General features: G+C 38.8%; 2 protein-coding genes across 3 annotated transcripts in view; one reads left to right on the top strand and one right to left on the bottom strand.

Annotated features, from left to right (window-relative positions):
• The window catches only part of LOC137426662 (guanine nucleotide-binding protein G(s) subunit alpha-like), a 182,043-nt gene that overhangs the window by 23,617 nt on the left and 134,108 nt on the right, over window positions 1-24,318 (top strand). The window lies entirely within an intron of this gene.
• On the bottom strand, window positions 20,575-23,969 carry LOC137439337 (uncharacterized). The gene is made up of 4 exons (XM_078779150.1): window positions 23,499-23,969; window positions 23,283-23,411; window positions 22,730-22,853; window positions 20,575-22,618 (listed from the first exon to the last, which is right to left on the bottom strand). Exons 1-4 carry the CDS (start codon window positions 23,549-23,551, stop codon window positions 22,163-22,165), a joined length of 762 nt encoding a protein of 253 aa, XP_078635276.1. The 5' UTR covers window positions 23,552-23,969; the 3' UTR covers window positions 20,575-22,162.

Here is a 24,318-nt window from a genome sequence, read left to right as displayed (position 1 = left end):
AGATCCCTCTGCATTTTTGCTCCAAGCATTCATACATCGTCACACAAAGTTGTTCATCATTGTCTGTTAGTTTTTGCTTCACTTGTATGCGACTTCTTTTGGTACATTTTTAGTTTTGAGTTCAATTCTTGAGATCAGCGACGCAGCGATTTCCAGGGGTTCCTCAAAACTGCTCCATTCAACCGCTTCAATATTTTCTCGTGATTTGCAGTCCTCGGGGGACCAAACTTTGAGCAATTGAGATTTTGCACTGTCCCGTGGAACTTGATGAAACCTCTATCAATCGAAATATAGCAGACTTATCTGCTCTCTAACTTTTCTCAATCATGTTTGAGTCTACTTGTACACCTGCTCACAATGGGAGGGGCAGGGGGAGTCATGTTATTATCCTTATTATTATTGTTTCCAATTATTATTACTATTGTTGTGGAAAACCATTCAGGTCCGCACAACTTTTAGTCCAACGGTTTGGTTTAATTGCATTTAGATCATCACATCATTCCTGTAAGTAGAAATACACAATAAGCATACGATGCGACATCTCATAAAGCCATTCATATCAGTCAATGCAAGCAAGCTAGATATTCTATAAAGGCGTACCATTAACGAGGCTACCGATGTAACATGTCACAAGGGAGAAGTCTCGGAGCACTGACACAGCAACGGGTCTTATAGTCACGCCCCTAGTGGGGACAACAATGACAGCGAGCAGCGAGCATCCCCACCCGGGTTCAGTACGGATACGATTTCACTACATTCACCCCCCGTCAGAATTATACGGCCGCGCGGCTAAAAGCGAGTGAGCGTCAGCATGGGCGCGGAGTATTAGTCGGCCCAACCGTAGCGGGCCGGGCGGCGAATTTCTCTACCAGCACGCGTTCGAAATTCCCCGGGTACGGCGTCTCGTAACCCTGTATCCCCGGTGTCAGAGGCGTCAACAGGGTCGGGTGATGAAGGGGGTAACGCCAAGTCGTCGGACCCGGGCAGTCTCGACGGGGGGAGGGTCGGTGGACTGTCGGCGATGGGAGCGTCGGGAGAGGTCATAGTCTCATAGACGGGTTCGACTGGTCCGTCCGATTCCCTACTAAGGTCGTCGACCCCGCAAGGGGCAAGATGACGAACGGAGACAGTAGTCTCACGACCATCAGACGTCATCACACGAGCATGCTCAGGATTAGCCTGGAGAATCTGCACTTTGTCCACAAGGGGGTCGTACTTGCTCGCGCGAACTGCCCGTTTAAGGTAGGCCGGCCCGGGCCCAGCGAGCCAACTGGGCAAAGACCGTATACACCCCGAGCTCCTGGGGTGGTGGAAAAGACGCTCGTGGGGAGTTTGGTTAGTTGCCGTACTCAGGAGTGCCCGGATTGAGTTCAACGCCGCAGGTAGCGACCAAGCCCATTTATCGAGGCCCCGGCCGTGGGTCCGGAGATGGAGCATGACGGCCCTCCAGATAATCCCGTTGAAGCGTTCGATCTGCCCATTAGCCTGGGGTCTATACGGCGTGGTGTAACTAGACGCAACGTTGTTTTGGAGCAGATAGCCGCGCACCTCCTGAGACAAGAAGACTGCACCCCGGTCGGTATGGACATAGGCCGGGTAACCGAACATTGAGAACAAGTTCTGTAAGCAACGCATCACCGTGGCAGCAGTCATGTCCGCGCACATATAAGCAAAGGGGAATCGTGAGTACTCATCAACGATAGTGAGCAGATAGCGAGAGCCGCTCGACACCGGCAAAGGGCCCTTGAAATCCATCGCCAAGCGTTCCCACGGGCGTGTAGCCTTCACCAGAGTCCCCATAGGGGGGTTATAGAAACGCGGTTTGATTTCCGCGCAGATAGCGCAGTCGCGACAGATACGGCGGATATCGTCAATCGAGTAAGGGAGATTCCCACTCCGCACGAAATGAGCGAAACGCGTTACGCCGGGATGGCCCGCAGTAGCATGCAGCACCCGTAGGCCCTCCAACGAGGTGATACCAGCACATGTAGTGGGGCGCGATAAGGCATCGGCGGCCTGGTTATCCTTCCCTGGGCGATATTTGATGGTGTAACAGAAGTCGGCGAGTTCGATACGCCAGCGAGTGATTTTCTCGTTCTTAATGCGCTGGGCGTGTAAGGTGTCGTACATGAACGCAACGCTTTGCTGGTCCGTGATGATTTGGAAGCTCCGCCCGAGTAGGTACGGGCGCCATCGCCGAATAGACTCGACGATCGCATACGCTTCCTTTTCAACGGACGAGTGCCGCCGCTCAGCGGAGGTAAGAGTCCGTGAAAAGAAAGCCACGGGACGTCCCCCTTGGGAGAGGGTCGCCGCGATGGCCTGATCCGAGGCGTCACTTTCGAGGACGAACGAGCCGCTCTCGTCAATGGTTGCTACGGCGGCTCGGGCGATGTCGGTCTTAAGTCCTTCAAAGGCCGTCAATGCGGCCGAACACAGGGGAAAGGTGTCGCAGGCCACAAGGGGGCGAAGTTTCGCGGAGAAATTTTGCACCCATTTGGAGTAATGGGCGAACAGCCCAAGGGCGCGTTTCAGGGAAGCCCGATCGCAGGGAGGGGCCATGTCGAGCAAAGGTCGCAGACGTTCCTTATCCGGAGAGACTGAGCCATGGGTCACGGTGTACCCCAGAAGATCTATGGTGCGTAGGGAGTATCGGCACTTATCCTCGTTCATAGTTAAGTGATACCGTTGCGCGACCTCAAGGAAGCGCTTCAGATTAGCGTCATGGTGCCCTTGGTCATATCCACAAACCGTAAGGTTATCGAGGTAGACGAAAACATCGGTTAAGTGCTCCCGCGCAACGAGGTCATCCATGGCCCTCTGGAAACAAGCGACCCCGTTCGTCACCCCAAAGGGCAATCGTGTAAATTGGTACAACCGCTGCCCCGACTCGAAAGCGGTATAGATACGATCCGCCCTAGAGATAGGGATCTGGTGGTACGCACTACGGAGATCGAGAGTACTATAGACCGAATACTGGGACACCTGTTGCACTAGCGCGTCCATCCCCGGAAGGGGGTAGGCATCCAGCTGTGTAAAGCGGTTAATCGTTTGGGAATAGTCGATTACCATGCGTTTGCGATGGGCCTCACTGCGCACCACTAAGACCTGGGCACGCCACGGTGACCTACTAGGTTCTATGATGCCGTCTTTCAGGAGCTGAGTCGTTTCGTCCGCAATGAATTGCATGTCCGCGCGGGAGTAGCGTCTCGATTTTACCGCGACAGGGGTACAGTCGGAGGTTAGATTGGGGAACAGCGAAAGCGGACGAACGTCCATTTGCGCTAGGGCGCACACCGTTAGCGCGTCGTCCGCCCCCACAACAAGAGTGTCAGGCCCACCGAACTCCATTACCAGACGTCCATGCAGCTTAAGAAAATCGTGTCCTAGCAGAATATCAGCACATAATGCGGGTAAAACCATAAGGTGTACATCAGGGAAAACCCGTCCCTTTAGCACTAGTTTCAATCGGCATTCCCCTTTTGTGCTAAGCCGGAGTCCCTGGGATGCCATGAAGATCCGTCGTGTAGACCGCCCGATCCGCCATCCATGCCTGAGCACAAGTCGCTGGTCGATAAAACTATCCGTAGATCCGGTGTCCACCAAGGCCTGAACACAATGGCCCTCAACCATAAGGGGAATAAGGGCTTGAGCCAGGCCAGACGAGGCAGCTGGGAGCGGGACTGAGCCCCCCGAATGGGTCGGACCAGCCTCGCGGGTGAATCCTACACCAGCAGCAGTTTTGCGATCGTGACCGGAGTCTGCGTTGACCATGGGGAATCCATTATCGTCATCAGAGGGCTTTCCCCAGCATTCCGGTGTTTCGCGATTCAAAATCCGATGAGAAAAGGCCTCAGTAGTATTTGACATCGCCTTTTGACACTCCTGGCAGATAAAGGCTTCCGTTGTAGCCGAAATCGCCTTTTTCGTTTGGTCGCTTTGACAAAAGGCTTCCGTAGTATTCGAAATCGCCTTTTTCGTTTGGTCGCTTTGACAACAGGCTTCCGTAGTAGTATTCGAAATCGCCTTTTTCGTTTGGTCGCTTTGACAAAAGGCTTCCGTAGTATTCGAAAGCTGTTTCTTCCCTTGCGTGGCTCGAGGTTTGGCCAAGGACGCGGCCTTTGTCCCCGATGGAGAATGAGACGGTGGTGGCGTTCCGGTGGCGCCAGTCAAGGTTGTCTGAGCGCCCAGCGGGCCGCAGCGAGAGGCCCTCCCCTTCGAAGACGGGTAAGGCGCTGGGCTCGTGGGTTCTGCTACAAGCCCGTTCAAGGTTGCCGCGCCTGCGCGACCGCGGCTGCGCGAGTCGAAGGGCCGCGAGCCGCGTGCCGATTTCTTGCACACTTTCGCGTAATGTCCCTTTAGCGAGCACAAATGGCAAATAGCGTCACGTGCCGGACACACGACTCGGGCATGACGAGGCCCTCCACAAAAAAAACATGCGGCCCCGCGCAAGGCCTTGGGTCTGCTGGTCGTAACGGCAGCTGTCAGGGTAGGGTCATCCTCCGGAGCATCCCGGAGTTCAGCAGGCGGATCCACGTCCTCGTCAGTGGTCCTCTCCGGCCGGGCGTGTAGTGAGGTGCCCGCCAAAAGGCGCGTGCGATCATAGGCGTTCGATTGCATCCGCGCTTCAGTATACACCGTCGCTTGCTCAACCGCCGTAGCGAAGGTCAGGTCGGTCTTCTCCAAGAGTTTGAGACGTAGTTCCTGAGAGGAGACCCCTGCTATGAAGGCATCTAAAAGTCGATCATCTTTAGCCTGCTCGGGAGTCCGTGGCTGGGCGCTGTCCAGCATGAGCTGCCGGAGCTCCTGGGCGTAATGATCCATAGGCTCGTTGGGTTGCTGCCGTCGCGTCTGCAGCAAATAACGCGCATACACAGGGCTTTTTTCTTTTATATAAAGCCGCTTGAGCTCCGCGACGGTAAGATCATACGTCGTGCATTGAGCGACCGAGTGGTAGACCCGGTAGTCGATTTTTGAGTGTAATATTGCCAGCTTCGCGGCAGGCGTCGGAGCGGTATCAGGCTCATTAAAGAGATGCTCCAGTTGCTTGAGCCAGTGCTTGAGTTGCAAGCCTCCGTCCGTGGCTTGTGGGTCGGCGCTGAAAATGGACACCGTCAACGTCTTGTTGCCAGCCATGTCAGCAGATCTTAAATGCAATTAAGTGTTGTGGAAAACCATTCAGGTCCGCACAACTTTTAGTCCAACGGTTTGGTTTAATTGCATTTAGATCATCACATCATTCCTGTAAGTAGAAATACACAATAAGCATACGATGCGACATCTCATAAAGCCATTCATATCAGTCAATGCAAGCAAGCTAGATATTCTATAAAGGCGTACCATTAACGAGGCTACCGATGTAACATGTCACAAGGGAGAAGTCTCGGAGCACTGACACAGCAACGGGTCTTATAGTCACGCCCCTAGTGGGGACAACAATGACAGCGAGCAGCGAGCATCCCCACCCGGGTTCAGTACGGATACGATTTCACTACAACTATTACTATGTTAGATGAGGTCATTGAAAGGATCAAACCATGCATGACAATATAACATGTTCGATCAGGTCTTGGAAGGATCAGATTTTGCATGTCATTCATTAAACATGTTAGATCAGGTCACTGAAAGGATCAGAACATGCATGATATTCACATGTTCGATGAGGTCTTTTTCTTTTTCTTTTTTTTTTGTATGCAAGATCAAGGCTCGTGTAAGAGCTAACATTAATCACAAAAAAAGTCAAACCGACACATAAAACGTATAAAAACGTGCGACACATAAAAGGGAGTTGGAGACAAGATGGGGAGAGAGAGGGAAGCACACAAGTACAACAGTATAGAACAGGGACATCGGGTGATCTGTGGGAGGAAGAGGGCTTGTGGGGAGGAGGCATGCGAAGGGGGGGGGGGGGAGGGGTATAAAACACGTGGACACTGCGAGGACTTCCAGGAAAAAAGTTGGAATTTCAAAATAGTGGATCTGTGGTGAATTAATGGGGGTAGAAAAGATCAAGGTTTTGGATGGGGGAAGATAAGAGATGGTGGTGAACAGCTGTTTTAAAGACCTGCAGGGAGGAGTGGGATTGAAGAGAGTGAGGGAGTTTGTTCCAGAGGCGGGAGAAAAGACGAATGAAAGAGTGAAGGTGAGCAGAGAGTCTTGATTTTGGCAGTTTCACCAGAAGAGGGCTGCAGGCAGATCTTGTGCGACCTTGTAGGAATATTTGGGGGACAGAGCACAGACAAAGCTGGGGGAGCTAGGCTGGAGAGGAGTCTGTAGAAGACAGAAAGACCACCAACCTGCCTATGGTGAGTGAGTGAAAGGCCCTCTGAGTTAGCTACATCACGGGAGATTCCAATGATTCTGAAAGCTTTGGCTTCAACAGCGTGAAGCCGAGCTAGGTGTGAGGCAGGAGCACCGACACAGAGGGGAGAGCAGTATTCCATTGAGCTGCGGATGAAAGCCTTGTATGTGGTGAGGAGTTAAGGTGTGCCAAGGAAGGCCTTCACACGACAGAGGATGCCCAGTCGGCGACTGGCTTTGGAGGCCAGCTTGAAAATGTGGTTTTCCCAGGAAAGATTATGGCAGAGAGTGAGACCCAAAAGCTTGAGTGACAGAACTTCTTGGAGAGGATTGTTGAGAAAGTAGATGGAAGGGTTGTCCACACGGTCTTTTCGGAGACACATAGTGAGTGTGAGGTTAGTCAGGATTGAAAGACATGTTCCACTTTTTTGACCAGTCTGTGATTTTGTCCAGGTCTGCAGAGAGTGAGGAGGTTGCGGACTGCCGATCTGAGGGATGAGGTATGGAGCGGCAGAGAGTGGAGTCATCATCAGAGAGATAGAGAGGATTTTCCAGAGTGTCGGAGAGAACATTGATGAAGACCAGAAAAAGCACGGGGCCCAGAACACTGTCTTGGGGAACTCCAGTTTGAACAGGAAGGGGGAGATGAGAGAATCCATTCAGGGCCACACGTTGACTATGACCAGAGAATGAGTCCGCAAGCCATGCGTGGAGATTTCCATGGATGCCATAGGTGGAGAGTTTGGTGAGCAGAGCGGAGTGCCAGACCGTATCGAAGGCATGTGATATGTCGAGGGAGACAGCTCTAATTTCCTGTTTGACAATGAGGACCTCCATCCATTGTTGAGACAGCAGAAGCAGCATGTCCAGAGTAGAGTGACCTGGTCTGAAACCAAATTGATGATCAGAGATCATGCTATTGGAGAAGAGGAAGGATTTGATATCCGAAGCAATGATGGATTCCCTGACTTTGCTGATAATTGGGATCAGGTTGATTGGTCTGTAGTTGCAAGGATCTGTTTTGGCACCTTTTATGTGTAAAGCGGTAATGTTTGCTGATTTCCAAGATGATGGCAGATGACCTTGAGCAAAAGAGAGGGTGAAGAGAACAGAGAGAGGGTGTGAAAGAGCGGAAGAGCAAGATTTTAGGACCCGTGGGCTGATGCCGTCTGGTTCAGTTGCAGAATCAGAGTCGAGGATTGACAGAAACTTCTCCACCTTGTCAGGAGAGAAGGACACATAGTCCAGGAGCAGCTGGGTTCGACTGGGTACGGTGATACAGAGAGAGACGGGTTTGGGACACAAGATTTTGAGGCAAACACAGAGTTGAGGCATTCAGCTTTTTCACGTGTGGAGTCAGCAGTGTGGCCGTTTGAGGTAAGGGAGGGGATGGAGAGGAACAAACACCGGAAACAGATTTGCACGGACGCCACCTGGATTTGGAAGAGGGAGACAGGTTTGAGAGTTTAGTCTTGAGAGTGGAGAGATATTCTTTCCTGGCTCTCCCGAGGGTGGACACACACCTGTTCTGGGCTTTGTGAAAGTTCTGGGGGGGGAGTCAGTAGTGTAATAATGTTGCTTCTGGGACACCTCCGTTTAACATGGGAAATCCCTATCTAATGTCATTTACCCCCTTGTCTTTTTCAAAAATCATAAACACCTCTATTTCTCCCACCCTCATCTTTATGAACCTTTTGTCTGTAGTACCTATCCTTAATGTTGTTCATTAGACCACTCAAACACTACAAATATTTGTTTTCTCTTATAGACCTATCATCCTTCTTCTACATATCATCTGGCAGATTAATCTTTGACCCATTCACTTCCATATTAATTCTTTCCCTCCCTCATTGACCCTAAACACCTATATTTCTCTCACCCTGTTCTTTACGAACCTTCTAACCTTTTGACATGCTATCCTTATTCATTAGACCACTTAAACACCTGTGATCCTTCTGACCTTATGGACCTTTTAACCTTTTACTCTTAATATCATCTGGTGAATATAACCCACTCAAACAACGACCCTACAAATATTTGTTTATGCGTGGGAAATAATTTAATTCTCTTGCCACTCTCTTCACCATCTAATATATTAACAAAAAAGATGATTGAGTTTGGTTCTTTATTAAGATATTTTAACTGAGCTAAGATAAAATGGTAAACCTCCCTCAATGTTCTTGTTTGAGCACCTCCAGTGCCACATACCATTTTTAAATTAAAGTATATATTTTCCTGACAACCATCAAAGTTTTCCGTCCACTCAAAAATATTTCCATCTTTTTTACCCAATTCACCTGTATTTAAATTAATTCTCTTATTTGTTTTGTGAATTTTTTTACCAGTTGCCTTTTCAATTATACCTATTTGATATTTTTCACATTCATTATGTTTTCCATTTATATACCAAGGTTGATTACACCTCCACTCTTTAGTCTGGTTGATACTTGGTTCTATCATTTATATAATAGTAAAAAAGGCGGCGGTAGCCCGTTAAAATCCCCAACCCCCCCTTTTTAACTTATCACTTATATATATCTTATCACTTATGTATATCTTATCACTTATATATATCTTATCACTTATATATATCTTATCACTTATATATATCTTATCACTTATATACTTATATAACCATAAGGGAGACTATCAATTCCATTTTCTAAAATAAACCTCTTATCATCAAAAGCCCCCAATGCTTTCTTATTCACCTCTTCTGAATATAATTGATGTTTATAACTTCTTATTCCATTAATCTTTCTAAACTCTTCTTTCTTTGTTGTTAAACAGTTATAATAATCCTTAAAGTTTATTGTTTCTTTAATGACATTTTTCTTTACACCTTTTAATTTCTTATCAGTTTTTTCAACGTTATTCACAATGTATTTATAAGCATAAGCCTTAGACCTCAATCCCACAAATTCACTCATGACATTTCCTCCTAATTCATCCTTGAACTTTCCAATCACCTTTTTATTTTTAGAAGAGAACAACTCACTCTCTGGACTGTAATTACTCGTGTCATAGATATTAATGTCTCTTTTCATGTCTGAATAAACATCGTTGGTATTAATTTTCAAAATAAAACTATCTGTATCCATATAAAGTAGATTAACATCATTTTGATATTTCTTCCTCAAGTTATTATAAAAGTAATCATACATTAATGACTTTGATAAATCAAGAATTGTTGTCCCAATATAAATAGGTTTGTTCATTTCAATACTCTCTTTAATCAAATGGATCGCACAAAAGTTCTCAGTAAAGACCTCAGCTCGAGTAAAACTCGGTCTATTAATTAATTTTGATGCTTGTTCCCAAGATGTTGATAATCTGATATTTTGTCTTTTCCTCACATTCTCCATAGTCTTACCAAAGACCGCATTATTCATCAATTTATAAAAGTCTTTCTCAAAATCTGTTTTTGACTCTGTTCTTCTTTGTGTATTAAAATCAATGTACCCCTTTAACCAATGACTTTGATTGAACTTTAGAACCCTATGGATCTTCTCTACTCTTAGACCTTTTGATAAATATTGTCGCAAATTTCTTTGGTGTAGAACATAATTTTTCTTGTTATATAATGTAGTAAGTAATTTTTCTGTTGATTCACCTATATCAAACGATCGTTGATAATCACTCAACCATTCTTTCTTTGGACTTTCTTTCTCACAAGCAAATGGGAGATCTTTGTGTAGGTTATGGAGTTCCTCTGGATATTTTAAATCAATTTCAAAATAATAACCAACTTTTTCTTCATCCAATTCTTTTTGTGTAGAGATACATACATCTTGTAAAACGTTTTTGTAGTCTTTTTCCTTTACCCATCTAAGTTTTCCATAAGGAAGAGCCTGAGACATTGCCCAGCCATACAGGTTGTTTGCGTCATAGTACATCAAGTAAGAACTCTCTTTCGTTGGATCATAATTTGGAAGATATTTGTTATTTGCTTTTGCGTATCTACTCGAGCAGACTTGTGAAATTCCACCTCTTTTTGCCTTTTCAATCATCAAAAGCATATCAACATCGGTTATCAAATCCAAATCTTGTTTTGTCATTTTCAACATCGCACTCCAGGCCAATCCAGGTGCTGTGTAGTAGTGAGCAGGATCCAATCCATATCCAGTGCGACAAACAGATCTAAAGGCTTCAAATACATCGGCCAATAAAAGCACATCAGTTTTGAGATACAAATCGTGATACTCGCCAAGATTCCTGATGTTATATTTTTCCCAAACATTTTGTGCGTGTACATAATCTTTATCAGATATATTACTGTTGTTTAATTTGTTATAGAAATTTTCTTTTGAAGGAAGTTGTGTTTCATTGAATCTCTCAAATGAGTCCATATAGTCATAGGGGTAAATTCCCTTTTGTGTTAGAAAATCTTTATCTAAAAAATACTCTGAAAGACATGGAAACTCTTTTAGATTTTGAACCAAGTTAACCAATGGACTTGCCATGAATTTAAATGTATCAAGAAATCTGATATGAGTAATAGGAGATGTGTGAATTGTTTTTGTGAATGAAATGTATTTCTGATCCGTGTTTGGAATTGCTGCGATACTTCCAGAAGTCTTTGAGAGTTCCTTGATAAATAGATGTGTATCATAATGAGCGTTGTTATGAAGAAAGACAGGAATGAAAGAGGGGAGTTGATAATTAATATTACAACTTTGATGAGCCAGACCTCTATATTTACCAGTGAGATGACAATGGTCTCTAACCTTTAGACCTTTACCAATTTTCTCCTCACAAATATGACAGACATTGTTTTTTATAAATTCCCTTTTTTCTTTACTTGTTAAGGACATTGGTTTATTGGTTTCTCTCATTATCTTGGTTAATCGAACACAGTCTTTTTCTAGTCGTTTCACAAACTCCTCTGGGGTATTTGAGCCTCTATACATCTCTAACTTGTTATATTTATCACCAACGGATGATTTGATATAATAACAAAAACCACAAGGAGTATGTTTTTGATATTTATTTGTGTATGATTCTTTTGGATCTGGAGAAGCAGTATCAATTTTTTCTAAAATACTTTCAAAATCAGCATATATAACAAATGGATGTTTGATCTTTTTATTTTCATCTTTGAATGTGATCTTTGAGCCTTCTTTAGGCATATTGATTACCGTTGATTTATGTTCGCCACAATAATTTGAATGTTTATCTAATCTTTCTTGTGAATTGAAGAAGTTAAGACAACGCAAACAAATATATATTTTATTTGTTCTCTTACAGACTTGTGGTTTTATTAATTTAGCAATATCTTTGATGTATGTATAATGTGAATTTTCGTCTGAATTAAAATATAGAAGATTAATATGAGTTTGTTTACAATTGTCAGAAAGCTTTAAAACCTGAATGTTGTTTGTTTCTGTTAGACCATAAACATTAACTGATAAATTATTCATCTTTTCAAATTTAGGAATATCATTTAAAGTCATCGGAAACTTTAGATCTTTCGTATTTAATGTATTCTCATATTTTTTATAATGAGATACTCTTTCATCATGAAAATGTGGAGGATGTAAGTGTGCTAAAATAGACCAGAGAAAACATTTATTGTCTTTATTTTTGATATTGATAACTGCTTTTCTATTTTTGATAACACTGGGTAAATCAATGTAAGAAGAAGCTTTTAGAGGATCTGATTTAAGAATATGAATGTCTATGTAAATAATTTTTCCTATATTGAATCCACTTCCTACGATTGAATTATCCACATCTTGCTCTTGTTTAATAAGTTCATCATAGACTCCTGATGTTTTAAAATCTTGATATGAAGATATAAAGTGTGGCTCAGTTCTCATGTATGGTGCATCTATAACTCCTTCATCCTTTGTCATTTCTAATTTTACTCCCATATAAAATTTAAGTGGTTTCATTTCCTTTAGTGTTTTTTCAATCAACGTTTGAACAGCAGGTTTAACTATTTCTACAGCATCAACTATAGACTCTGGTTCAGGAGGTTTGAAGTTAAAGACTCTTATTTTAATATGTCCTTTGAATGCTCCATCAGAGTTTTTAGTTGTGATAAAATTTGATAAATGTAGATTTGTTTTAAGATGTATTTTGAAGCCTTTCTTGAGGATATTTTTATTACATGTAGAACAGTGTTTTGTTTCAGGTGGAAGAGGGGAAAGTTTGTTTAAAATGTTGTATGTATGTTTTGCGGTGAGAATATGTTGTTTATAATATTTTACTTCCTTCTCGCAAGTATCACAATAAACCATATTTATAGCGTGAGAAAACGTGGTGTTTTATATATATCACTGTGCTTAAAATAAAACACTTTTGAGCTTTACAGCTCCGTTTTATATATATCGCTGTGCTTAAACTAAAACACTTTTTCACTCAGAATCATCTAAGTCATAACTATCACATGAATACTCAGAATCATACTCAGAGTCATCAATAAAGCTACTCTCATAACTATCATTTGAGCACAAACTATTAGTATCATAACTATCATCTGTGTTCAATGAAATACTATCATCACCATCGTCCGAGTTCAATGAAATACTATCATCACTATCGTCCGAGTTCAATGAAATAGTAAAATCTTCACTGCTGTAATGACTCATATTTAATTAGCAGAAAAAACCTTTCCATCTATACCAATATACTTTCTTTCATTAACGGATTCAATCTCTACATTTTTAATATCAAAAGTTATCTTTAAATAATCTCTAACTATCATAGAACGAAATGACATTTCACCAGAAATATTAACATCATTCATTTTACTTAGATCTACACCCTTTGGATTATTAAAGAAAATACAAATGTCTCCTCGAGAATTATTAATGGTCTTATCATTCTTTTTCAAAGTATCGTGGTCAATCACTTTTTCAAGCTTTGAATAAATTGCCAGGAGTAGAGGAGAAACTTTTGTTAGATTTACTTTAATGGATGTCTTTCCAGGTATAGTTAGAGCTCTTCCTTTAAATGAAATAGAGGGGCTCATGTTATTTTCCATAACTGGTTTTACCCAAAAATTTCCATATTTATCTTTGTTCAATTTAACATCTTTGACATATTTTTCTATATCTTCCACCGAAGTAGAGATTGATTGAAATTTGTCTTTTGTGCTTTGAAACATTGTATTTATTAATGAATAAACTTGCGTTTAGTTTAAGTAAAAATTTACTATATAAATATGATAAGTTCTGAAGGATATTTAGAATTTCCAGACTCTCCATATGATAAATTAGAGAATTGTCCAGCTTGTGATAGAATAGGGCTTAATAATGAGGGTTCATATAAACAATGTTTATTCTGTGATTATATTCTAATTAATGATAATAAGAAATATAAAAAAACATATAACTCTTTTAAATTAGAACCAAAAATGAATTACTTTACAAGATTAATAAGAGAGATGAATGTTAAGCATTATGGTGATAATACACCATTTCTTACAAGGAAAGAGACTCTTTGTATTGAGGAAATGTATAAGGGTTTAATGATATTTATTATTCAAAATAATTTTAATGGAAATGTTAATACAAGATACTATATAAATAAAATAATGAATTATTTTGAAATTAAACCCGAACTCAGGATAAAATATAGAGTTTCTAAAATAGCTCAAAAAAAGTTAGATGACTTGTTTTCCAAATATATAAATGAATGATTTTTTACCCGTTTGGGAAAATAAGATAAAGTTTAATAACCATAAAAACATTCCAAATTCATTGAGATGTCTAATAGTTGGTTCAAGCGGATGTGGGAAAACCTGTTTACTTTTAAAGATGCTCCTTGGTCCTAATTTTTTAGATTATGATAATTTAATAATTTTTACAAAGTCAAGTTTTCAACCCGAGTATCAACTACTCTCACAGGGTTTTAATGCAGGTCTTAAAAAGGAAGACATTATCGGTTTATTTAAACTTCAAAACAAACTGAATGATTATAATATTGAAGATATAATACAATTATTTTGTGATACACAGAAATCAAAATCGAAACCCATAACTTGTATTCTCAGTGATAATACGGATGATATACCTTCACCTCAAGATTTAGATAAATCAAAAAAGAACCTCGTCATCTTTGATGATTGTGTTAATGAGAGAAACCAAACAGTAATGGATAGCTACTATACAAGAGGGAGACATTCTTCTTGTAATTGTATATATCTTAGTCAATCATATTTTCAACTCCCTCGACGCTCAATAAGAAACAATGCCAATACTTTTATTTTATTTAAGTTAAATTCAATAGATGTAAATAATTTTTGGAGAGATAATTGCTCTACGTTATGTAGTAAAAAAGAATTTGAAAATTATATGAAACACACGATTGGAAAATATAAATATATTGTTGTGAAACAAGATGAGATACTAAATGATATTTTTCAATAAATAAATACAGAAAATGAATACCGAAGAAAGAGAAAGAAAGTTTAAGGAACATCAACAATTAGTTTCAAAAGTTGTTAAACAACAGGAAGAGATAAAGAAGAAACGGAGACAGAAACTAACTGGTGAAGAAGCCTTTGAAAGAAAACAAGAGAAATTCTTTAAACCACTTTTGAAAACTCAACACTCACCTACAGTTCCCACGGTAGAATTTACTCCGAAAAAACTTCAAATGCTCAAAGATTTTAGTCAGATAACAAAACAAGAACTTGGTGAATTAGAATATGATGACGAGGGATTATTTCGGAAACTTGAGCAGGTAAATCAACCCCCTAATTATGTTGTGGAAGCTCTTCAAAACAATGAATATTCGGCGGGTTCAAAAACCAGAGCAGGTCTCATTCCAACAGAAGAACCAGCAGTGTTTCATCTTGTGGAAGAAAAGGTATTGATATTTAATGATGAATTGATGTTCTTGAGTTCTACTCAACCAAATGTTAAATTAACTCCAAGATTAATGTTTCTTCTAACAAACCCCGGATTCAGCGGTTCAAAATATTTTGAGGAACCACTTGATATGGAAAGAGAGGAAGATAGGGTATATATTGAGTTGTTAAATGCACTTGATTATGGAGTTTCTGTTGCTGGTAAAAGTAAGAAGAATGAGAAGGAGAAACATATTATTGATGCTTTAAGTAAACTTGGTTCAGGTGTTAGTTTTCTTCCAAATGACCCATCACAATTAGTTAATAGGCTATTATTGTTGTTAGGTAGTAAGAAGGCTGGAAACAACAATTGTTTTAATGAATCCTCAGCCATTTTAGATCAGTTGATGAATATGAAAATAATTAATAAATGTCAATACAAAGATATTTTATTAGATATTAAATAAGATGAGAAGCACAATTCTTAGTTTTAATTTCACAACGAGCGATTACACAGCTTCATTCCCTTACCCACTACAACTTGACCCCCTTACCTCATATGAGGCATCTTTATTGTCGATGGAAACTTATAATACCTTGTTTAATATCACAGAGAAAAACAGCAAGTTTAGTTATAATCCAGGAAGTGGATATAAAACTATAACTGTTTCACCTGGAGCTTACGAGATTTCTCAAATATCTTCAGAAGTCTCTCGCCTTATGAAAGAAAAAGGTGATGAACCAAAAAATATTGTAATAGATATTCAAAAACACACTTCAAAATCAACTATTAAACTTAAAAATAATTATAAAGTTGATTTCACGATTGAAAATTCGTTTAGAGAGCTATTGGGTTTCTCTTCAAAAAAGATTGAAAATAACGGGACGTTTTACAGTGATAATGTTATCCAAATATCCTCCGGTATAAATTCAGTATTAATTCATTGTGATTTGATTGATGGTGCTTATAACGATGGAATAAGAACAAATACAATATTTTCATTCAGTGCATACTCAACCCCGATTGGTTATAAATTTAATATGGAACCAAAAAATCTTGTCTATTTACCTGTGTCAGGAAAAACCATATACAGAGTAAATTTTAGGATAACCGACCAAGATAATCGTATGATATCCTTTAATGATGAAATTATATCCATCAGAATTCACCTACGTGAAGTTTTTCAATAAATAAATAATGGTTATTGTGAGAAAACACGAGTTGGGAAAATATAAAATAATTACAGGGGAGGGCATGTTCCTTTCACCAGACTATACAAGGTATGTGGGTAGAGGATACTATAAACCTAAGAGACAACGAGGTGTAGGTCATCAATTTCGAAATAAAGGAGATGGGATAATTGATACTCTAATGGGTATTGGTTCAACCATCCTTAAACATAAAGACCTAATTGGTTCAACTGCTTCTGCCGTGGGCTCCGTTGCGGGTGCTATAAAGAGTATAAAAGATGCTCAAAAGGAGTCTCATAAATTACAAGCAATCAAAGAAATAAAAAAAGGTAAAACTCAACTATCTTCACAAGAACGACAAAAAATCATTAAAATACTTGGGTCAGGGTTTCAACAATTTTAATGCTATATAAATACAAGTATGGAAGCGATTGATAGTATCTATGATTTGGATGATACGATTATCATTTCAAACTCCACTAAAAAGGAAGACTATTTTAAGGTAAATGCTATAACAGGAACAGACTGGAATTCAAACGGAACAAAAAGTTTTGAAATAAATAATCAACAAACTTACTTGAATATAGCTGATAGTTTCTTGCTGTGTAAATTTAAATTCACTAAGGCTGCGAATAATACTAATGCTACACTCGTAAATGATTTCTTCTGGAAAATGTTTGACAGTGTCCGCCTGTATATTGGAACACAAGAGGTTGAAGCGGTTGATTATGTCTCTGCTACATCTGAAATGATGAAATTTACACTATATTCGTTTAGTGATAGAATGGGTAAGGGAGCTGTTGAAGGTTTTATTCCTGATATGTCAACGGGTACAAACGCAGACCCTGGTTATAGTCAAAGGAAGTCAATGTATAATGATGAAACAAAAGCAGTGAATAGTTTTACCGTAGCAGTACCTCTTAAAGGTATATTTGGATTTTGCGATTATGATAAAGTTTTGTATGGTCTTAAAATTAGATTTCAACTACAAAGGAATGATAATGTAAATAGGTTGCTTTTTGGGGATGAAAATGCTTTTGGAGACAACAATAAATTTGTTATTAATGATTTGTGTTGGTATATCAGTGAATATACTCCTAATCTTAAAACGGAAGAGATGTTAAATAGAAGACTTAACTCAAAGAAACCGCTAAATGTATCATACCTTAAAAGAAGATGTCAACACGTTAAACTGGAACACACTACCTACACTTGGAATTTGGGTGTTCTTCAAGGAAAGCCACGATACCTCTGGCTCATTTTTAAAAAACCAGATGGAGAGGACGGTACTAATAAGAATAATGCGCTGAGTGATAATGCTAAGGTGAAACAACTTCGGGTTTCTCTTGATGGCACATTTTATCCGCGAGATAGATTGGAAATTGATTGGGAAAAAAATGATTATGCGGAAGCCTACAAGTCCTACCAAAAGGTGTGTGAAAGTAATGGTAATAATGATCCTATTTTGGATATGGTTGCATTTAAAGGTTTATATACAATCTACGCAATTGACCTGAGTTCTCAAAAGGAAACTATAAAGTCTAATCGAGTGGATACTTCTCTATACATTGAAAGAGGGGAGAATGAAGAAGTTGATGCTTATTGTTTGCTTTTGGAGGAAACAGAATTACAGATTAATACAGATAATGGTGTTATGATTAATATCACATAGGTTTTTTCTCATAAATAAATGGTTGGGGTATATGTTAATCAAATCAATCTTAATAAATTAACATCTTGTATTCAAAATCAAAAGCCTTGTATTATTAATGTTAATACAATTCAAAGAAAAGGAGCTGTAAGAATTGATGTTTTACTCACACACACACAAGTAAAAACACTAAATGATGTTGGATCACTTAAAATTAAAATGACGAAACCTATGTTAAAGAAATATTCAATAGACGAGTCAAGAGGAGGATTTCTCCCGTTTCTAATTCCTTTATTTGCTGGTTTAAGTGCGGCGGGAGCATTGACTGGTGGTATTTCAGCAGCGGTAAAAACTGCTAACGAAAGGAAGGCACAACTAAAAGCTCAAAAAGAATTGGAAAGACATAACAAGGAGTTGGAGAAACAAATTAGTGGAAGTGGTGTAATTGTAGATTTTGCTCAAAAACTTGAAAGTCTACCTGATAAAGCTAGATTGTTGGTTGGTGATATGCTTTCCTCTATCGCTCAAGCGGGTGTTAAACTAACTAAACGGGGTAATGGATTGTATCTTTCTCATAAATAAATGGATAAATGGTTTAAACAATTTGGAAAGAATACAACGTCAAATATAGAACTAGCCAAGTATTGTAAAACACTAAAAATTGATAATGTGGTAATCTGTATGAGAGATGAATTAATACATATAAATAAGAATACAAAGAATATTATTATGAATTTAGACACACAGAATGGTTCTCATTGGGTTTGTATTCATAATAGTCAGGATAAATATTATTTTGATAGTTATGGTATGCCACCACCTGTTGAAGTAATACAATTCTTACAGAATGGTGTTTATCAAACATTTCAAGTTCAAGAAATTAATTCTAAATGTTGTGGTCAATTATGTTTATATGTATTATTTCAACTCAACAATAATGAAAAGTTTTATGATATCATTTTTAATCTAATATAAATGACTTATGTTGGAAAAGATGGTTCTATCTTTGGAAAATCCTCTCAGGATATTGATTTATCAAATTATTATACAAAGGCACAGGCTGAACGACAAAAATATAGTGTAAGTAAAAATATTAATATGAAGAATACTTATAAATTAATCAATTATCCAAACCCTACAGATGCGAATGACTTAATTAGATTAAGTGATTTATCACAATATATATTTTTAAAGAAAACAGCACGTTTTGTGAAAGAAGTAAAATTTACAACCACAACACCTGGTTATACTGACCATACACCTTTCCTCATTGAATTTAACTACCTGCTTACAATTGAATTTTATAAAGAAGGACATTTAGTTAATATGCGAATTAATAAATGGGGGTATGATATGCCTGATTTAGGGTATAATTGGTCTTTTTCAATAAACATAGAAGACCTACATGATTTAAATCAGTCTCGTAAAGAAGAATATTATCCACTTGGTGAAGATAAGGATTTATGTGGAAGTACAATTAGTAAACAACAAATACGTGATTTTAAGAAAATAAAAATATATGATAGTATAGCGATGGTTCGCATGACAAAGAAGGAAGGTAATGAGATAAGGATAGAAAGCCGAGGAATACAAACCGATTTGGTAGTGGGAAGATGGGGTGGTATTACCTGTCATAATATTAATCTCACATATATTTCTGATACATAAATGGCAGGAAGAAGACTACAAGAGAATTATAATTTTTGTATTCAAGGATACCTACAAGAAAAGGGTGCTCGGTATTACATACCTTATGATTTGGAGCATATACATGGGAATTTTGTCATAAAAAACTGGCCTTATACTGATATTGTTAAACCCACAAATAGAGACTTGTTTAAAATATTAAATAAAAATGAACTTCTCAAAGTTATGAAATATAAAACTCTTTTAGAAATCGTCAACAAATCTTATTGGTATCCTATTATGAGAAAAATAATTATAGATACAAGAATATCTCAAAATCCAGATGAGTATATGTATAATATTCTTTGGGGTTTAAACTCAAGGGTAGCAAGGGATGAGGAAGGAGTTGAAGAAGAGAAGGAGAAAAGAGAGAAAAGAGAGAAGGAGGAGAGGGAACAAAGAGAGAGGGGGGAGAGGGAGATGGAAATCAGAGCGATTCAAAAAAGAGTGGATGTATTACAGCAAGAAGATAAATCTCAACTCACCGAAGAGGAAAATAAAGAAAGAATGAATGCTGTGAAAATATTGATATCAAAAATTGCTAAGATAAATGAGGAAGGAGTTAAAGAAGAGAAGGAGGAAAGAGAGAAAAAGGAGAAGGAGGAAAGGGAGAAAAAGGAGGAGGAGAGGGAGGAAAGGGAGAAAAGAGAGAAAAAGGAGAAGGAGGAAAGGGAGAAAAAGGAGGAGGAGAGGGAGGAAAGGGAGAAGGAGGAAAGGGAGAAAATGGAGGAGGAGGAGAGGGAGCAAAGAGAGAGGGAGGAAAAATATAAAAAGATGGAAATCATTGAGATTCATAAAAGATTGAGTGTATTAAAGCAAATAAATCAATCTCAACGCACCGAAGAGGAAATTAAAGAATTAACAACTCTTATGAAGATAATGGTTTCAAAAATAAGAACGTCAATGTCTTCAATTTCAGAGATTTAAACGAGAAAGTGGTGAAGAAGAAGAAGAAGAAGAAGGAAAAGATTATGTGATTGATGATGTTGGTGTCATTGACTTTAGTTAGTTTTTATTTGTAAATAAATGGAGGAGAGAGTGAAGGCATTCCTTAGGATTCTTTATGTTTTAAAAATAAAGATTGAAATGTATATGTTGAAAACCAAAAAGGTTTTGATACTCTGTCGGAATTTTTCTGATAAATAAATATGAGTTATTGTCTCAAATGTAAAAAGAAAACTAAATCTAAAAATATCTCTTATGTTAAAGCTAAAAATAATAGAGTTTATCAAAAAGGAATATGTCAAGTATGTGGCTCTAAAAAGTGCCAATTCATCTCTCCTAAAAGAGGAGGAGACATACAAAAGTTTCTGTCAGGAAGTAAATTTACAACAACTGGAATTCCAGGGGAATTACACCTTCCAGGGTATTCTTTCTGTGGTCCAGGAACAAACTTGGATAAAAGATTAGATGAGGCTGACAATCCTAAACCTTGGTCTAAACCTACAAATAGGGTTGACGAAGTGTGTATGAAGCATGATATTGCTTATGGGAAAACCACTACGTTGACTGAAAAACATAAAGCCGACAGCGAAATGTTGTATAATTTGTCTTTGATACAAAATCCAACGTTGAGAGAGAAAGTTGATAGGTTTATTGTGAGAAATTTGATAAATGCTAAATTGAAACTTGGTCTTGGTTATTCCTCAAAAAACTATTAGGCTCTAATGATGCCATCAAGACTGAGGAGCTTTTGGCTGAAGAATTACACAAACCTATAATCACAAAGTTTAAAAGAAGGAAGGTTTATTCTAAATACACTGACCACATATGGTCCGCTGATTTAATTGAATTGAATAATGACAGGGGATACAGGTATGCTTTAACCGTTATTGATTTGAGGAGTAGATTTGCCTGGGTTGTCCCTTTAAAAAATAAAAGGGGTGATACTTTAATGTTAGCCTTTAAGCTAATATTTGATCGGGATAAAAGGAAACCAAAGAAGTTATGGACTGATGAGGGAACAGAGTTCTATAACAAAATATTCATGAAATTTCTTAAGGGGAAGGGTATTAAATTATACAGCACCTTTAATGAAGGAAAGGCAGTTGTTATTGAGCGTTTTAATCGTACTTTAAAAGAGAAATTATATAAAAAATTCACACAACTCGGTTCTCAAAAATGGGTGTATTTAATTCAGGATATTGTAGATAATTACAATAATACAGTTCATTCATCAACACAATCAAAACCATCAGAAACATTTACAAAATTAGAATATGAAAAGGAGATTAATTTGAGAAAGCCCAAGTTCAAAGTTGGTGATATGGTAAGGATATACAAATGGAAAAGCCATTTTGAGAAAGGTTATACACAAAAATGGACTCGTGAATTATTTAAAATCATTGATGTAATGGATACAGTCCCTTGGACCTACAAATTATATGATTTAAATGGAGAGGAAATCTTGGGTTCATTTTACTCGCAAGAATTACAAAAAACAAAGCTAATAATTCATTAAACAACATTTCTATTCACCCCACCCAGATTAGCTAATTTAATTAGTGGTAATAAAAAAAAATTTAAATAAATTAAAATCATAAGCCACACCCACACAGACCACGCCCACACAGACCCCGCCCACACAGACCCCGCCCACACAGACCCCGCCCACACAGACCCCGCCCACACAGACCACACCCATCATCCCCCACCCCCAGTGCGTCCCCCACCCTTGATCCCCCCTCATCCCACCCCCACCTTCCCCACACACACAAGGGGAGGGGAGGGGTGGGATGGGGGAAATCAAGGGTGGGGGAACGCACCCCCTTCCTTCTAACCTTTATTCTTTTCTTGTAATTAATAATTAAATAATTCTGGACAAAGCATATATATATAAATAATATTTTAAACAAAAGCTTCATATTACAAAAACATTTTCCTTGAGGTATTATACATTCAACTTCTTCCCAGCACAAATCATCAATCTCTTCCCAACATAAGACAAAGGTAGTTTCAACAGCAGCAGATATCTTCAGGTTTGGAATCTCTTTCTGTCAAAGGCAAGAGGACAAGAGGGGAGAGAAAATATTACACACACATACACACACACACACATACACACACACACACACACAAGGATATGAGGATATTGGGATACATACCTCTAAAAAATCGAGCTTTGTGTTCAAGTGGTCGAGTTGAAAATTTAGGGTACCACATGTTGACGGGAAATAACCACTCTTTGGAAAATCAAAATCGTCCCACTCCAAGCTTTGGTCTTCAAGGCTGCAAACAAAATAAGGAGAAATTACTATGTTGAAGTAAGCTTGACAAAACATCACACACACGCACACACACATACACACACATACACACACATACACATTCACACATACACATACACACACACATTCACAGATACATACACACACACACATACACACACGAACGCACACACAAACACATACACACATTCACAGATACATACACACACACACATACACACACACACACACACACACACACACACACACATTCATAGATACATACACACAAGAACACACACATACACATACACACACACATTCACAGATACATACACACACATACACACACGAACACACACAAACACATACACACACGAACACACACACACACACACACACACTAAGGCAGCGTCGTTTAACACAAATGTATTAATATTTAGTATCTTACCTTGCATATGAATCTTCCAAGAATGGTGAAACAGGCAGGTTGTTCAAGTTCATTTCGTTTTGCAACTCTTGAGATTCTGCAGTATTTTCATTCCAACCAGTTTGAAGTTCTGCCAGGATATTCGCATTGCTGTAAAGATAAAGGAATATTAAGTCATTTGTTGTATAATTAATCCCATACAAAGCTTTAAACACTTTAATTTTAAATGAAACTTACCTTGGTGAGTATTCTTCTTCTTTATCAGAGTAAAGGATGGAGTAGTAAGACATGTCGATCCCCAATGATCAAAATTGAATTGAACACGTTCTTTTATAATGAACAAAATGTATTTTCTTGAAATGACGACATGCAGTCATTTCGGGGAAGCCCTGAGCGTGTGTGAATAACAGGAAATAAGACAATGAAATCTTTCTGGGAAGTTATCCAAGTCATTGAAACAACGTCATTTCTCAAAAGCGAAGAATTAATAAAAAAAGGTTTGAGTATGGTGATGGAAGTTGGAGGAGAATTAAATTATTTCCCACGCATAAACAAATATTTGTAGGGTCGTTGTTTGAGTGGGCCATATTCACCAGATGATATTAAGAGTAAAAGGTTAAAAGGTCCATAAGGTCAGAAGGATCACAGGTTCACACAGCATTGTTTAAGTGGTCTAATGAATAAGGATAACATGTCAAAAGGTTAGAATGTTCGTAAAGAACAGGGTGAGAGAAATATAGGTGTTTAGGGGCAATGAGGGAGGGAAAGAATTAATATGGAAGTGAATGGGTCAAAGATTAATCTGCCAGATGATATGTAGAAGAAGGATGATAGGTCTATAAGAGAAAACAAATATTTGTAGTGTTTGAGTGGTCTAATGAACAACATTAAGGATAGGTACTACAGACAAAAGGTTCATAAAGATGAGGGTGGGAGAAATAGAGGTGTTTATGATTTTTGAAAAAGACAAGGGGGTAAATGACATTAGATAGGGATTTCCCATGTTAAACGGAGGTGTCCCAGAAGCAACATTATTACACTACTAACACCTGTCTTG

Source organism: Myxine glutinosa, chromosome 5 (assembly GCF_964187855.1).
Source record: "Myxine glutinosa chromosome 5, kmMyxGlut1.1, whole genome shotgun sequence".
Lineage (NCBI taxonomy): Eukaryota > Metazoa > Chordata > Myxini > Myxiniformes > Myxinidae > Myxine > Myxine glutinosa.
This window is presented reverse-complemented; position numbering and strand designations above follow the sequence as displayed.